Source organism: Lepus europaeus, chromosome 6 (assembly GCF_033115175.1).
Source record: "Lepus europaeus isolate LE1 chromosome 6, mLepTim1.pri, whole genome shotgun sequence".
NCBI classification, from domain to species: domain Eukaryota; kingdom Metazoa; phylum Chordata; class Mammalia; order Lagomorpha; family Leporidae; genus Lepus; species Lepus europaeus.
Window position 1 is genome coordinate 103513919 of NC_084832.1, and position 16732 is coordinate 103530650.

The 16732-nt window shown below is 36.8% G+C and overlaps 3 protein-coding genes across 3 annotated transcripts; all 3 read right to left on the reverse strand.

The window, feature by feature from the left end:
• Positions 1 to 259: 259 nt before the first annotated feature.
• Positions 260 to 7102, reverse strand: LOC133762176 (taste receptor type 2 member 7-like). The gene is made up of 2 exons (XM_062195213.1): positions 7023 to 7102; positions 260 to 1193 (listed from the first exon to the last, which is right to left on the reverse strand). Exons 1-2 carry the CDS (start codon positions 7100 to 7102, stop codon positions 260 to 262), a joined length of 1014 nt encoding a protein of 337 aa, XP_062051197.1.
• A 642-nt stretch (positions 7103 to 7744) lies between these two features.
• On the reverse strand, positions 7745 to 8698 carry LOC133762177 (taste receptor type 2 member 9-like). Its single transcript, XM_062195214.1, has one exon. It carries the CDS (start codon positions 8696 to 8698, stop codon positions 7745 to 7747), a length of 954 nt encoding a protein of 317 aa, XP_062051198.1.
• Positions 8699 to 15402: 6704 nt separating this feature from the next.
• TAS2R10 (taste 2 receptor member 10) lies at positions 15403 to 16311 on the reverse strand. Its single transcript, XM_062195490.1, has one exon. The coding sequence runs from the start codon at positions 16309 to 16311 to the stop codon at positions 15403 to 15405; it is 909 nt and encodes a 302-aa protein (XP_062051474.1).
• Positions 16312 to 16732: the final 421 nt, after the last annotated feature.

Below are 16732 nucleotides of genomic sequence, written 5' to 3' on the forward strand. Positions count from 1 at the left end.
TCTGAAGCATGCTTTGCAAAAATACCAAGTGAAGAAAACAAGATAGACAGATAAATAGATAGATAAAGATGGAGAGATGCAAAGTTAGCTCTATATGAGATTATCTAGGTTACAGTTACAAGTATACTAAATAAGTTTGAAAAGTAACCACACAAAAGCAATGTCAATGCAAGAACTGAAGATAATTAAGAAAAATCTTATCTTCTTCTCTTATAGAAAATAGCTTCTCTTCAGATGATTTATGTTGTTAGACTTTTCTTCATTTTAGAGTACACTTTACTTTCCAAAGCAACCTTACAGATGCTTGTCTTAGTTTTTTGTTCCCCAGGATTAAGATAAATGAATGGCTTGAGGGATAGATTAGAGCTATCAACTCACCCCAAATCACAGCTAACTCAGTCTCTGGCAGAAAGTAGCTGGAGGTGGCAATGAGAAAGGCCAAATAGTAGGTAACGAAGAGGAAGAGGAAGGAGATGACTGCTTTCATGGCTCCCATGTGGGCTTCAGTGCTGGGGTCTCTATATCCTGTGGAATTGAGCTGCATCTTTCTGGTGTGTCTCCACAGAGAGAGGATCAAGAGGAGAAATGAGATCAGGGATGCAGAGAAGGGGAGCAGCGTCAACAGGTTGAGATAGATCTTAGTAGAAGCATATCCAGCTTTTTGTACTCTGCATCTCAATGTTATGTTTGTTTTCCTCTTTGTCTTGACACAACGCCTGAAGTCATCATTCAAATTCTCAGTGACTGGAAGGCTAATAAACACAGAGAGGGCCACACACCCCAGGAGAATCCCGGGAATCATTCTGTCAATTCTCCACTTCATCCAGAGAAAAAGGGGGTGGAAGAAATTAGCTATCTTGAGGAAATAGAAAATGCTGAGGCATGTGGCAAACCAAACATTTAAATGGTTAGTTAGGGTCCAGAAGAAGTCAATAATTCTCATTTCTTTACCAGTGGCATAGACATCTGGATACAGCACCAACATAAAGCAATCTAAGAGTATCACACACAACAGCCAAAATCTGGATATGGCCAGACTCGTGAGGATTAAATCAATGGAGGCAATCTTCCTGCTCTTGACCCAGTCCATGCAGTTCACCAATCCAATAAATGTGTTTCCCAAGATCCCCACTGAAAACTCTCCAGCTGCTATAAGCATTAAAGTATTCATTACCTCTTTTGTTGTAGTCTGTCTTGTGATGGAGAATGGAATGATAGCTGAAGATGGTAGCTGTCTTCATTAAATTCTAATCACCCTTGACAAACCATGTGGTTGTGATCCTTGCTCTGGCCACTGTACGGCCATTTACATTCTCAGCAGGTTGTACTTTTCCACATACGGTTTATTAGGCTGAGCTACTGTTTGCAAAAATGCAAATTGGGGCAATTCCATTTCATGGTCCTGCAGTTTTTTTCTGAACTATGATGAAGGAGCTATGTTTTTTTTTTTTTTTTTTTTTTTTTTTTTTTTAGAAAGGACTATTAATTACCTTTATATTTGTCCCTTTTATTTAAAATGTTTTCAAGGACACTTCAGGATAATTGTGATGGCATCCTCGGTATTTATGTATGTCCAAACTCAGCAAACTGTACACTGAACATGTGCAGTTCTTTGTATATAAATAATGCCTCAATAAAGTCTGTGAAAAATAAGATTTTTCTCAAAAGTAGTTTTATATAACAGAAATGAGTGCATAAAATACTTTATTCCATTCTCTTTCTTCCCCCTCATCAAATTGCACCAGAATCTGTAGACCCCCAACTCTTCCTCCTAATAGAAGATTGTGGATTAAATTTATCACTTCTTTTTAGGCTAACAAACTATTTCTTGGTTTGAACTGGCTTTTTCCAATTTTGAGTTACTGAGAAGCATTTTACTGTATACTATTTAAATGGAATAATCTTGTGTACTCAGACCTCCTTGGAAATGCATATCTTCTCACATCTTTCCTTAAAGGACAGATTTTTCATTCTCAAGATGTAGCTATGAATTTTGAGCAAACTGTGTGATGATGTAGCCATGTTCTGAGGCTATGTGCTTTCCTCTGATCTTGGAAAAGATCATTGACCACAACACAAAATTTCTATTTCATGTATACTCCGATAAATAAGTTTATAGTAACTTGTTTTTGCCTATGTGATTTTTAGAGGACCTTTTGTTTTGTGTTAGAAAATAAGTGTAATTTTGTGCATGTTGAAGAAGACTGAAAGTTATGTTAAGTAGGTTAAGTATAGTCTAAAAAAATTCTCTAGAGAGCAGTTTGTCACAAGCCTACTACCTTGAAACCCTACTTACTGTGATCACTGGAGATACTTGAAACATTGGAAAGACAGAAAATGAAACATGGAAGAAAACACTCCAGACTATTAGGGTGAGACCCTTCCAGGAATACTACCCCTATAAAATATTTATTTCAGATAAACCTGCATAAAAATAAAAAGTTCATCCCAGCACAGAATTTCAGGTACTTTGTAGAATATATTAACATCATATTTCATCAAAAGCATATGAATTCTCCTGTGTAATAGAACAAATAGCAACTTAAATAGCTAGACAATTAGAAATATAACTGATGGATTTTATATATTTAGGACGGTAAACATCAGTGTTTCACACAATGAATTTTACATAACAGCAAACAAAAATACAATTTCAGGTGTAGTATGTTATTATAATAAAATGTATTAGTAGATTCAATTAGACTAGAAATAAACAGAAAATAGTGGCAGTGAAAGCAGAAATGTGGAGAGATTAGAACTGATATGACCCTAGGCATTCCAGATCCACTAATTCCATAATATTCTTCTTCTTCTTCTTCTTCTTCTTCTTCTTCTTCTTCTTCTTCTTCTTCTTCTTCTTCTTCTTCTTCTTCTTTTGACAGGCAGAGTTAGACAGAGAGAGAGAGAGAGAGAGACAGAGAGAAAGGTCTTCCTTCCATTGGTTCACCCCCCAAATGGCCGCCACGGCCGGCATGCTGCGGCCAGCGCGCCACGCTGATCCGAAGCCAGAAGCCAGGTGCTTCCCCCTGGTCTCCCAGGCGGGTGCAGGGCCCAAGGACTTGGGCCATCCTCCACTGCCTTCCCGGGCCACAGCAGAGAGCTGGACTGGAAGAGGAGCAACCGGGACAGAATCTGGCGCCCCAACTGGGTCTAGAACCCAGGGTTCTGGTGCTGCAGGTGGAGGATTAGCCTAGTGAGCTGTGGCGCTGGCCTAATTCCATGATATTCTAAAGAGGAGAGATTTCATGTTCACAGCAGGACCAAATTTTATTGGTGGCTCTTAATTCTTTTCTTTTGCTTTTTATTAATTACTCTGTATGTTATGAGTGTGACTTGCCATTTTAGTAACAGTATGTGACAGGTTATTCCATAGTATACTCTAATTTCTCCCAATTAATTTCTTTTCTTAAATCCTGGGTGAAAACACTTACAAGGCCTGTTAAAGAAAGGAACCTGAATGAAGCAGGCTGCTATTAGTTATTCCCATTGTTTTTTCCAGATTGTGAAGACCTTTAGGAAAACTCCTTAGAGGGAGAGACTTAAGTGGGTCCTATTCCCACCCAGGTGTTGTCTGAAATTCTCTGAGAGACAACATAATTCCAGGGAAAATAGATAGAAAGCACCAAACTAGATTGACCAGGGAGATCTGGGAGAGCACCTGAAGCATCAGGGGAACTGAAACAGAACAGGGCAAGGAAGATCTGAGTTCCTGGTCAATAAGCTGAGTGGCAGTGACATGCTAGCGCCCTGAATGCTGCACAGTTAAGGGCACTTCTTGCCATTGTATGACAGAAACCAGTAAGGGTAGCCCAGGGGCAGCTTAACCTACGCCAAATTAAAATCCTAACAATTCTAAGGAGGCAATTCATGCCTAACATTTGCAGTCAGAAAGCAAGAGCTCTGAAATTCTTTGAGGAAAAGTAGGGTAAGGGTAAGAATGTCTCGGTTGTGAGGAGACATGAGGGATGTATTCATTGGTTTGCTTATAGGCCAGGATAACAGAAATATGTACCCATAATGAATGCAAAATGGACATAAATGACAATGATACAAAAACAACATTTTGTTTGAAAATGAGATCTTTTTTTTTTAGAATCCATTTTCAGAACTAAGATTTTACATCACATAGACTATTTCCTTTTTTTTTTTTTTTTAAGATTTATTTATTTATTTGAAAGTCAGAGTTACACAGAAAGAGGAGAGGCAGAGAGAGAGAGAGAGAGAGAAAGGTCTTCCATCTGATGGTTCACTCCCCAATTGGCTGCAACGGCTGGAGCTGCGTCAATCCAAGCCAGGAGCCAGGAGCTTCTTCTGGGTCTCCCACGCGGGTGCAGGAGCCCAAGGACTTGGGCCATCTTCTGTTGCTTTCCCAGGCCACAGTAGAGAGCTGGATCGGAAGTGGAGCAGCTGGGTCTCTAACTGGCGCCCATATGGGACACTGGCACTTCAGGCCAGAGCATTAACACACTGCGTCACAGCACTGGCCCTCACATAGACTATTTTCTACATTTTAGCATTCTCAAAGATGCCTGTACAGTTTATTATTTCCAATAATTAAAATAAGTGAGTTGACCCAAAGGATAGTGAATTATTACAAGCTTTCCCAATATCATAGCTAACTTTTGTTCTCACTGGAGACACTAATGCTCCCCCAAAGAGAAACCACGTTAATACACAAACAGGAAGGACAGAAACAAAGACACAATTTTCATGGCTTTCACATGGGCTTCCAGCTGGCAACTCTAGAGCCTATAGCATTGAATTTCACAGGCTTTAAAATGTTTCCATAGGGACATTACTAAAAAAAGAAAATGAGATCAGTAAAGCAGTAAATGAAACAATCACAAATAGCTTAAAAATGATTCAGTGGGTCAAAATATTGAATTTCACTCAAGAAGAACATTTCATTGGCATTTCCTTTGTGGTTTGCAATTTTATGAAACCCATTACCACAGCTCACTTCTGTTGCAAGTGTAGGACTGACCAATAAGGAGATGGCAAAGCACGTCAACAAGATGTGAATTACTCTGTCAATTCTCTACTTCAGCTAGATAAGAAGTGAGTGGGAGAAATTGGATCTCTTCAGGTAATTAATATAAGACATTAAGGCAAATGGCCAACTGCAAATTTAAGTAATCAGAAGCTAAAAATGACTACCCTCAGTTTATTACTTTCAGCGATATCTGGGTACAGCACCATTAAAATGCCATGTACCAAGAACAAAACAAATTCTGCGGATAGCTAAACTGATGAAGATATATTCAATGGATGAGACTTTTTGTTCTTTATGCAGTCAGTCCAGCTGAGCAGTGCAATATGTCCCTTCTCCAATATTCCTATTATGAGTTTTCCAGTTATGATCACACAGATGTCTTCAGTACTGAATAAGATCACAGAGAACACCCTGATCTCAAATACAGCCGCAGATGTCTCATTTACAATTGACCTGTTGGAGTATTATAAATAAACTCTTCAGATTATGCAATAATGTGTTCTATCATTATATTAACTTTGAAATAATTTCAGAAATTCCCAGCTCTCCTGTGTAAATAGGACTATTTCTACATTCGTGAAAACTAAACCAACTGATTGCTCTAAACAAAAGCTGAACCAGTTATTTGTAGCCTGGGACAATGATAATTATTATCCTTTTGTGAGTGGTAATGGACATATTTCATTGGAACTGCTCTCATGCAAATTTAAAGAGATTTTATTTCATGAATTTGCATTTGGCTTATTGCTTTAAGTTCTGCATATATGGACTTGTCAAATTGAGTTTTGAATAGGGAGTCAGAAAAGGCAAACAAAATCATGAGTATTTAATAAAAATTCATTTTCATCACTTATAAACTGCATATAAGTCAGGTCTCCTAGGTGAAAGTGGATTTTCATTTTAGAAAAGACCAGTTCAATTAGATTGCAAAGTTAATATTCAGTCAGAGGTTAAAAACATTTGTCTTAATTTAAAGTTAATTTAAAAAAGATATTACACAAGTCTAACTATAAGTGATAGACAGGCAGATGCCATTAGCTACTAGGAATTGCTGTCTGTGTAGTTATTTATTAGAGGTGAAAGATACCTGATAAAGATTGCTGTGTTTTGCTTTATAAAATACCTTTATGACAAGTCACTTCCCAAACTTTGTCCTTTGGATTACACTTTCATGTAAAATTACAGACATTTACACTTTATATTCTTCTATTTCCAGTCAATTTCTTCGTATGACTTATGATCTCAAGGTGCACATTACAGTAATTACTTTAGATAGGGCCATCATACAAAGTATAATGTTTTTTTTCCAACCAATACTATTTCTAGGGAATGAAACTACCTCTAGTATTAAACTAGATTTATTCTTTCTTAATGTGTATGAAACATGACTTAGTCCACAATGCACTTAAATGTAGATAAAATTTTTCACAGTAAACTAGGATTCTTTTTCTAGCATTTAAATAGTTCTACAATGTAAACAACACATGTAGTATTTCTCCTATTTCTTTCACACACATATATATTTAATGTGTAATAGGAAAGTTTGAAAGTAATAATTTGAAAGAACTTGGTTGTCTATAAAATATTACTGAAATAAAATCAAAAAGAAAATAACATTAAGGGGAAATGTGTCAAATGAATTCAAGAGTTGTCTGGGTAGAGAAAACATTCCAAAGACTTTTGGTGCATTGCCTTCTGAAGTTACTATTTCCAGCTATGGTTTCTTATAAAACAACCTGACCTCTGGACTCTCCACTTTCTCATGGTTCTGGTACACACATTCCTCATTGTACTGATCCCTTTTATTGATCAAAACTTCATTCTTGATATCATACTTGTTTTGCCATACTTGTTTTAATAGTCACATGCAGTATAATAGCTCTCTTGAACTTACTCCTCTCCACCTATCATCCTAGAATCTCACTAAGACTGTTTTCTCCACTCTTCATCAGTACAATTTTTTAGAATGAAGTAGAGAGGGCATTGAAAATAAGGACTGGCCTTCAGTTAAAAAAAAATGGATTTTTACCTGCTTGTTACTATAGGAAGGACTGATATAGTCTGATATCTTCTCTCTATATACCCTGTTTTCCTGAAAATTTTCCGCATGTTCAAGGCCTTTGCCTGTACGTGACAGAAAGGATCAGAACGTCTTTGCAGTTAGTCACTGACATGAAATGTGAGCGCAGAGTTTAAGATTCATTTCCCCCTAGGCCGGCGCCGTGGCTTAACAGGCTAATCCTCCACCTTGCGGCGCCGGCACACTGGGTTCTAGTCCCGGTTGGGGCGCCGGATTCTATCCCGGTTGCCCCTCTTCCAGGCCAGCTCTCTGCTATGGCCCGGGAAGGCAGTGGAGGATGGCCCAAAGTGCTTGGGCCCTGCACCCGCATGGGAGACCAGGAGAAGCACCTGGCTCCTGGCTTCGGATCAGCGCGATGCGCCAGCCGCAGCGGCCATTGGAGGGTGAACCAACGGCCAAAAGGAAGACCTTTCTCTCTGTCTCTCTCTCTCTATCAACTCTGCCTGTCAAAAAAAAAAAAAAAAAAAGATTCATTTCCCCCACGAAGACAATGAAAATAAATGTGATTCAGTGCTAACAGCTTTTAAAAATTAAACAACACAGAAATGTGAAGGAACAAAAAGGGAATCTTTAGAATGATAGATGTTGATTTCTGATAGCACATAAGAGGCAATGAATGCAAACCCTTAGGAGAAGGGAGAAAATCTTTAGCTTGCATTTTTCTCTTTGTGTTAGGATACTCTCTCTATGGAACAAAGGGGCTTCCCTCCTTTGTGGAAACGCTTCACAGACCTTAACACCTTCAGGAAAGCTTCCCTCAACTTGCTGTTTCCCATTATCAGGATGAATGAATGGCTTGTTGGGAAAATGAGAGCTATTACACCACCAATCATCACAACTAATTTTCCCTGTGGGATCAGTAAGCTAGATGTCATTACAAGAAAGATTGCATAGTACAAAATGAGGAGGAGTAGAAAGATGACCACTGCCTTTATAGCCTTCATGTGGACCTGTGTGCTGGGGTCTCTGGTCCCTGTGGCATGAAGTTTCATCTGCTTGGTGTGTCTAAACAGTGAGGAAAGTAGCAAGAAAAATGAGATCAGGCAAAGAGTAAAAGGAACCATAGCTCCCAGGTTTGAAGTAATCTGTTTGAGAGCATTTGGGATTTTACTCACTTTGAATTGACAAGTTATGTTTCCTTCATGAATGGTCTTTAAGAACTGGCACCACATATCATCATTCATTGAAACACTAATAACTAAGGAGACGAGAGAGGACCCGAGAAGAATTCCAAGGATCACCTTGTTGATCTTTAGCTTCAGCCAGAGGAAACATGGGTGAGATATATTCGCTATCTTGAGTAAATAGAAGATGCTGAGGCAACAAGTAAACCAGACACTCAAATTATTGGCCAGTGTCCAGACAGCATCCAAAATTCTTGTTAGCTCACCACTGTCATGTATATCTGGAAAGAGTGCCATAACAAAGCCATCTGCAGATATAACACACAGCAAACAGATTCTGGAGATCGCCAAGCTCATCAGGATGATGTCAACCAAGGAGATAGCTCTCTTTGTGAGCCAGTCCACACAGTTAACCAGTACAATGAATCCATTTCCCAAAATCCCTATAGTCAATTCACCAGCAATCAAAATTACATACAGTGCTTCTATTGTCCATAGCATGTTAGCAGAGGTCAGAGTTTGAATGTCAACAATGATGAATTGACTTTGAGCGGATCAATGAAGAACAGTGTGAAAGTCTGTCACTTGGATCCTGCCGCAAGTGTCTTTATCTTTTCTTGTTGTCAGCTACACTTCAGGTTACGATGATAATCAGTTGTTTCCTGGGCTGGAGTTGCTCAAAGACTTTATTGATTGAGGCTAGCAAGTTGCTTTTTGTGTGATGATGGTCGAAATGCTGCAAGATGCAAATGGGAATGGATCTGATGTCTTAGATTTGCACAATCTTTCTCATTTGCTGCTGTAAATATTTTTGACTTAATTTTTCTCCTAAAATGATAGTGCGTACATCAATTGTGTACAACATGAAGTTTTGAAGTATATATACACTGTGCAGTGAGACCTTCAGGGGCAGGCTCTGGATGTTGTACAGGGACTGCCAGATATTCTGTCAGCTTTTTCATGTGTTATATAAATCCCTAATTTGAGATAGTGGCTTTCGTTTTCCTAAATAAGTCTTGACCAGTGCAACATCTCATTTGTCTTTGCATCATCTGGGCTTTCTATTTTGTGAAAGGTGCTGCTGTGTTCTTTGGTACATAAATATTCACAATTCTTTGTACCTTCATTGTGAATTGTGGCTTTTAGGCACACATATCTTTTTTTATCTTGTTAATACTTTATAATCAATATTTGATTATTATAGGAAATTAATATGTTTGTATTATAGCTACTCTGATACTTCACACAGTTTATGATTTTGTTCAGGTGTGTATAATTATGACTTTATAAAATATCTTATTGCCTTTGTGACTTTGGTGTGTATCTATTTTCTTCTATCAGTATTGACACACATTGTAATATTTCCCCTTTGTTCATCTCATTCTCTTCTACTACCTGATTTTCTTAAAAGGATGATCTTTCTTAAGATTTTGGCAAATGTATACATGCACACACACACACACAAAAATCTCTATTACTTGATTTGTCAAGATTAAATGACATCCTTTGGCTCCAACCTTTATGGATTGTACAACCAGTAAACAACTCTAACTTTCGCTTTATTTCTGTCTTCTTACAGCTTTTGTCAGTTGTATCGTTTGCACATACTCTGGTTCTTTAAACTATATATTTAGCTTTATCAACTTCTGCTTCACATTTGCTCAGTATTAGTTTTATAGCCAGATATATTTAAGAGATCTCCCAGTATAAATTTTTAACCATCTTGTGTAGAAATATAGTTCAAAATAATTTCATTAAGAAAAGCTTATGAGTGCTTGCATTTCTTAAATTTTTTATATAAAAGCTTTGTATCTAAAGGATGATTTTTGTTAGAAGTAAAATTATTGTATTATACTTTATTTTATTGAAAATTTTAAAAATGAGAACTTTATTGTAGTGAAATGACATCAAATAATATTTTTATGGCATTTGAGAGTGTCTGACATCTGTTAATGTCACAATTTTTAAACTAATTTCCTCCTCCTTATTTCATATTTATCTTTATGTAGTGCTATGATGCTATTAATCCCTGAATGGGTTGCATGAACTTGGAATAGCTATTTGCATGCTTTCTCTATAATTTTCATGATGTAAATGCAAAAGCTCATTTTTTTTTTCTGCTTCTTCAGAGACAGACTGGTCCTACAAATAGAGTTGATTTAAATGATGTTTTCAATATCTCCATTACCATTAACCAAATGGGCATTAAGAGAGTTTGCTCACCATTTCTTGCAAGCCCTGTTGCAAATAAGAGAAATAATTTTTGCATTTCAGCTGCATTCCTCAGACTCAAGATGAGTATTTCTGCTGTCACTGTTCAGATTGTAGCTTTCTTGTCAATCTCTGGGCTGCTTTTTTCCTTCATCTTCTTTTTTTATAATCTCTCCCACACAATTTTTGTCTAATGGAAATTACTTTTGGCAACTCCCATTTTATTTTAAAGTCAATGTATTCTAAATGTTTTTGGTTTTACTCATATTTTTCTTTTCCTCTTTCATTTGTGTTGGCTTCTAAGATAAGACAAAAATACAGATTTATATTATCACTGTAATCTGTAAATGTATTTACTTTGCCTAATCAAAGTATGGTTTATATGACATTTTGGTTGAAAAAAGATGTTTAAAATAATTCTTTAGAAATCACATGTAAACACAATTTTATTTAATATCTAGGTAGCAAGGGGAAATTTTCATGAGCAGATTTCTTTAAAAATAAAAGGAGGTAAGCCTGAAAGGAAGTAGGGAAAGATGGACACTGAGTTGTAATTCTGTTGGTAAATAGAATACACAGTACTCTTAAGATTTCAGGGTATTTTAGAAGTTCTCTGCTTTGTACTTGAAGGTAGCCCGAGTTCACAGAAAAAAACAATCAAGGTATTGATTAATTTTCATTGTAGAGAAAGGGACTATATCAGCTTGTGCTGTAGGAAAGGTAAAGAAAGAGCTAGAATGTGATTTTTTTTTTTGGAATTGAAAAGCCTGGTAGATATCCAAGTCTGTCTAATCTGAACTGCATAATGAAAATGCATGCATTGGATTTTCTTACATCTCTTGCTACATATATATATATATATATATATATATAAATGTATATATATATATATATTTACAGCTAAGAATATTTACAGCTAAGAATATTTACAGCTAAGAATATTGGGGGAGTTCCCAATAAAACCTCATATATGAATTCAGTCATAGACTGGATTTGGCCATGGGTCATAGTCTGCCTTCTCCCTCATTTACAAATTGCAACAGGTCATATAGTAGCACATACTGGAAAGAAACACATTTTATTTTGTGGGGACATATTGGAACATGTCATTGGTCATAATGTGACATCTGGAAAATAATATAAGCAAGTAAAGTACCTGGCAACACACAGTTTCCAGAAATTAAAAAAATATTTACTTGAGAGGGAGGGAGAGAAGCACAACATAAGGGAGGGAGGAAGAGATTCAAAGAAGGAGAGAGGGAGAGAGGGAGAGAGGGGAGAGAGAGAGAGAGAGAGAGAGAGAGATCACCCATCCACTGGTTCACTTCCCAAATATCCATGCTGTTTAATCTGGGGGTCAACCTGGGAGTTGGGAACTCAATCTCTGTTTCCCACCTTGATCACAGGGGTCCAAGTGCTTGAGCCATCAGCACTGCCTTCCAGGGCCCGGGTTGTGCATTAGTAGGAAACCAGAGTAAGACATGAAACCCAGGTACTCTGTTGTGGGACCCATGTATCTTAACTACTTTGTCAAACACTTGAACTAGACATTTTATTTTTAAAGTGATGTTAAGTATTACTTATTAAACAAACAAAATAATATTAGAAATTTTATGAGATAATGTGTCATCTGTTAAGACTATATAAGACTTTCAGAGAAAATAAAGAAATGAATTCATCTTGTAGATTTTTTTTTTTTTTGGAAGAGGTAAGTGGCTAGAATCACACTATCAAGTAAAACTTGAGTAAGACTTGGAGGTTGTATCATGCTTCTATATGAGTTTTGATTCTTTCCTTATTTTTTTTTAAGATTTATTTATTTGAAAGGCATGGTTATAGAGAGGCAGAGGTAGACACACAGAGAGAAATCTTCCATCCACTGGTTCACTCTCCAAATGGCCACATATGCTAGGCCTGGACCAGGCTGAAGCCAGGAGCTGAGAGCTTCATCTAGGTCTTCCAGGGGGGTGCAAGGGCCCAAGTACCTGGGTCATTTGCTGCTGCTTTCTCAAGTGCATTAACAGGGAGCTGTATCAAAAGTGGAGTAGCCAGGACTCGAACTGGTGCCTAAGTAGGATGCCAGAACTGCAGGCAGTGGCTTTACCTGCTAAGCCACGCTGTTGGCTGCAAACGTTTCTTAGGTTTCATTTTTATTTCCTTGCTGAACTATCAATATTCTTAAGAACCTTATATTTTACTGACATTTCCCTTTCAAGTATGCCACTGGTTATAGCTGTCAAGTCGGACAAGAGACTGTACTTTTCAAATGTGTAATTCAAGAACAGAATGATGATGTTTTGCTGTTCCCACTTACTGACAGAATACAATTCAAGAATGACTGACTTAACCTCCCACGCCACTCCAAACCCTTCACCATATCCATTGACATTCGTAGTACATAATTGGTAAACACCTTGTATTCTCATTTATCTCTCTAACAACTCATTTTCTCTTCCTGTGTTTGAACTTGGAAGGGGTGTCAAACTTTTTTGAATAATGGACTGCTTTAGCAGTCTAGCATGTACTATGATCTCAGAATAATTTTTTTATGTGTGTGAAATAAAGGTGGTATATGAAATAAAGATATATTAAAGTATATTTAACTGTGATATACCAATTTATGGACTTCTTAATTGACGTGACAATATCGGTCAGAAAGAGCAGAAATGAAGGTAAACGATTATATGTGGTATCTATAAAAGCAATTCGTGATTTCCAAAAGTGACAAATTTACAGGTACTTCCAAAGTTACTGTGATACCTACATTCAAAACTAAAGACATGCTGGATTTAAGTGAAAGATTAATAATAAAAATATTTTTTTTTGCCCATTCACATTCATTGATTCCCTCAGTTCTATCCATGGACCCCTTCATGTTAATATCCTATGAGGAAACCCTGACTCCTCTGAGGACATGCTTCCCCTGCGGCTGGTTTTCTTTGTCACAGTCCTCATCCCACTGGATCTGAACCTGGGGATATGTTATTTACTTACTTCTTAAAGTAAATTTCATTTCATTCTCCCTCTACTTCCTCAGAGAACACACAGCAGCTTGGAATTGCCTGTCATCATTCTATATGAAATATTACCTTTCTCTTCTCATTAAGATTTATTTTATTTACTTGAAAGGAAAGGAGGAAGAGGAGAGAGAGAGAGAGAGAGAGAGAGAGAATCTTCCATCTGCTGGTTTACTCCCTAAATGGACCCAACAGGCAGACAGGGTTGGGCCAGGCCCAAAGCCAGGAGCCTGGAACTTCAACTGGGTCTCCCATGTGGGTGGCAAGAACACAAACACTTGAGTCATCAATCTATTGCCTTCTAGGTACACTAGCAGGATGCTAGATCAGAAGCGCGGAGGAGCAGGCACTCTGATATGGGCTGCAGGAGCCTCCTACTTCAGCTTAACTTGTGGCACCATAACTCCTGCCCAAATTTCCTCTTTTTATTGCAAACATTAATCAGCTCTCCTTCCTTGGTTTTATTTCTATGTTTCTGGTTCAATGTATTCAACTCAGCCATAATTCTTTTTGGCAATATCCCCCAACCATCTACTGCTTGGATGAAGTCAATCCCTATTCATGGAAGGCATATGAATACAGTATTGCAACTAAATTCTTGCATTTTGAAAATACCATCCATTCATCAATGGATGTAAAAAAAGAATGACTCACAGGCTTTGGTTGCTATTGCTCTATTGTTTTTATTGTTGTTGATAAATATTGTTGAGAAGTCTGGTAACAATCTCTTTTTTTCCTTTTCTCCAAGTTGTTTGATGTTTTAACTTAGAGATCTATATAATGGAATATTATTCAACTATAAAAAGAATGGAATTCTAATGTTTGTAGCAAAATTGTCAAAACTGGATGATACCTGAAATAAGGATAGTTTATGTTAAGACAGAGGTTACTAAATAAAAAAAAATTATTCAAAGAACTTCCAGAAGAAAAGCTGTTTGTTTTTTAAATTTTATTTAATGGATACAAGTTTCATGCATTTCATATATACAGACTTAGGAACACAGTGATGTTTCCCACCATACCCTCCTTTCTGCCCATGCTCCAACCCTTCTTCCTCCTCCATCTCCTATTCCCACTTTTAATTTTTATGAAGATCTATTTTCAGTTTACTTTATACTCATAAGATTAACCTAACCCTACACTAAGCAGAGAGTTCAAAAAATAGTATGAAGAAAAAACACTGTTCCTCAACAGTAGAGAAAAGGGCTGAAAACAATCACTGACTCTCAAAATGTCAATTTCACTCCAATACATTGCATTTTAGGAACTTTATTAGTTACCTCAGATCAGAGAAAACATATGATATCTGTCTGCTATTTCACTAAGTATAATGACTTCCAGTTGCATCCTTTTTATTGCAAAAGACAAGATTCCATTTTTTACAGCTGAATAGTACTCCATAGTGTATCATAAGTCAGAATAAACAAACAAAAAGACATTAGCATTTAAACAGTGAAAGTAAAAGTAATCTTATAGAATTAAAAATTTACACACAAAAGAAGCGCCCCTGTCTGTCCATCCCTCACTTTCACATTCTAAGTGTCAGGGTACATCATGGTTCTTTTTCCTTTTGGATCTTCATGGGGAGCTGGTGTCGATATTTCAGGGAAGCCAGCTATGATAAAATAAAAGGTCTTACTTTGGATGATTTCTCTATCCATCATAATCTTTATAGTGAATAGTGTCTAAGCTGAAGATTTTCCTCTGGAAATTATGTGGAAGAAGTTGCAGGATCAAGAAGTTGAGCCATTGTGTTTGCACATGGGATTAAAATCTACTTGAAGAGCCAGATTTGTTGAGATTCAGTGAATGTGATTTTGGAAGATTTAAATGATGTTCAGCAACACAGTTAAAAGCGCATGTAGTGCAGGTGAAATGTAGTGCAGGTGAAACAGATCTTGAAGAATTTTTTTACTGAGTTTCTCTCCTAGAACATCTATTTCTCTGTAAATCTGTCTAGTTGGCTCTGAGGTTTTTTCATTTCTCACAGAACTTTAATTGATGCAGTACTCTCAAAGAAGCTTGTTTTAGCTTACTATTTGCTAAAATCAGGATAAATGAATGACCCCAGGGATAGATGACTGCGGTTGCCAAACCCAAAATAAGCAGCACTTTGTTTTCTGGCACAGTGAAAAATGTAATTTCAATGGCAATGCCTATAAAGTGCAAGATAAAGAGAATGATGAAAGATATCAAAACTTTCATTGCTTTCACATGAGCCTCTGTGTTGGGATCTCTGAGTCCAAAAACATTCAATTGCATCTTCTTTTTGTGTTTCCAAAGGGAAATGACAACCAAGAAACACATAATTAGAGTGGTTAGAAAGAGTATAATGATTCCAAAGTGGAGCAAAACCTGCTTAATAATGAATTCATTTTTTTCTATGGTGACCTGACAAGTTGTGTTTCTATTATTTATCTTATGATTATTAATAATCTTCACAATTTGTGGGAAGGAAAATAACAATGAAATAAGCAAGGATCCCATTAGAAGAGAAAAAATCCAATTGATTCTCATCTTCAACCAGAGAAATATGTAGTGGGAAAAATTTGCTATCTTCAGGAAATACAAGATGATAAGGCTGGTAGCAAACCAGGTGTTTGTCTGACTGATAATTACCCAAGAATAAGCAATGTATTCAAATAGGTTGCTTGTCAAATACAAATCTGGAGAAAATATCTGTATAATTCCATCTGTAATTAATACCAATATCATACAAATTCTGGAAATAGCTAAGCCAATAAGAATAAAGCCAATCATAGAGAGTTTCTTATTCTTGACACATTCAATACAGTTTATAATTCCAATAAATCCGTTCCCTAAAAAACCCAGTATTGATTCACCAATTACAACAGAAAAGAGGATGCCTTCCATTATACCTGGCATATTTGCTGATCCCTGCTATTGCTCTGTTACATCCATTGTAGGTTACCTGCTGAAGAGTGAGGCATACATTCGCTGTTGATGGAAAAGTGATTTCCTGTTCTTTCTTCACATAGACTTAAAAATGCCACAGTAATGTGATGATATCAGAAATGTTTTCATGAAGATTTTTCCAGTTACCAGCTGTTTGGAGACTGTGTGTCCAGACTGAAAGTCTACATACAATTTGTTAAGATGCAAATAAAAGTTTCTGTTTCATGAATTTTACTTGTCTTCCTGAGGCTATTTTGCATTTAATAAATGGAATTGTGGTGTAGGAGTGACAAATGTTTACCTGCAGGAAGAAAAACACCATGGAAATAAATTGGATTTGATCTTTTTCTTTCTTTTTTTAAAGATGTATTTATTTGTTTGAAAGTCAGAG

Coding starts and splice junctions, on each gene's coding strand:
- LOC133762177 (XM_062195214.1), bottom strand. CDS start 8,698: ATGCTATGGACAATAGAAGCACTGTATGTAATTTTGATTGCTGGTGAA.
- LOC133762176 (XM_062195213.1), bottom strand. CDS start 7,102: ATGCGGAAAATTTTCAGGAAAACAGGGTATATAGAGAGAAGATATCAG. Junction 1,194..7,022: donor CTTCCTATAGTAACAAGCAG/GTAAAAATCCAT, acceptor CTCCATCACAAG/ACAGACTACAACAAAAGAGG.
- TAS2R10 (XM_062195490.1), bottom strand. CDS start 16,311: ATGCCAGGTATAATGGAAGGCATCCTCTTTTCTGTTGTAATTGGTGAA.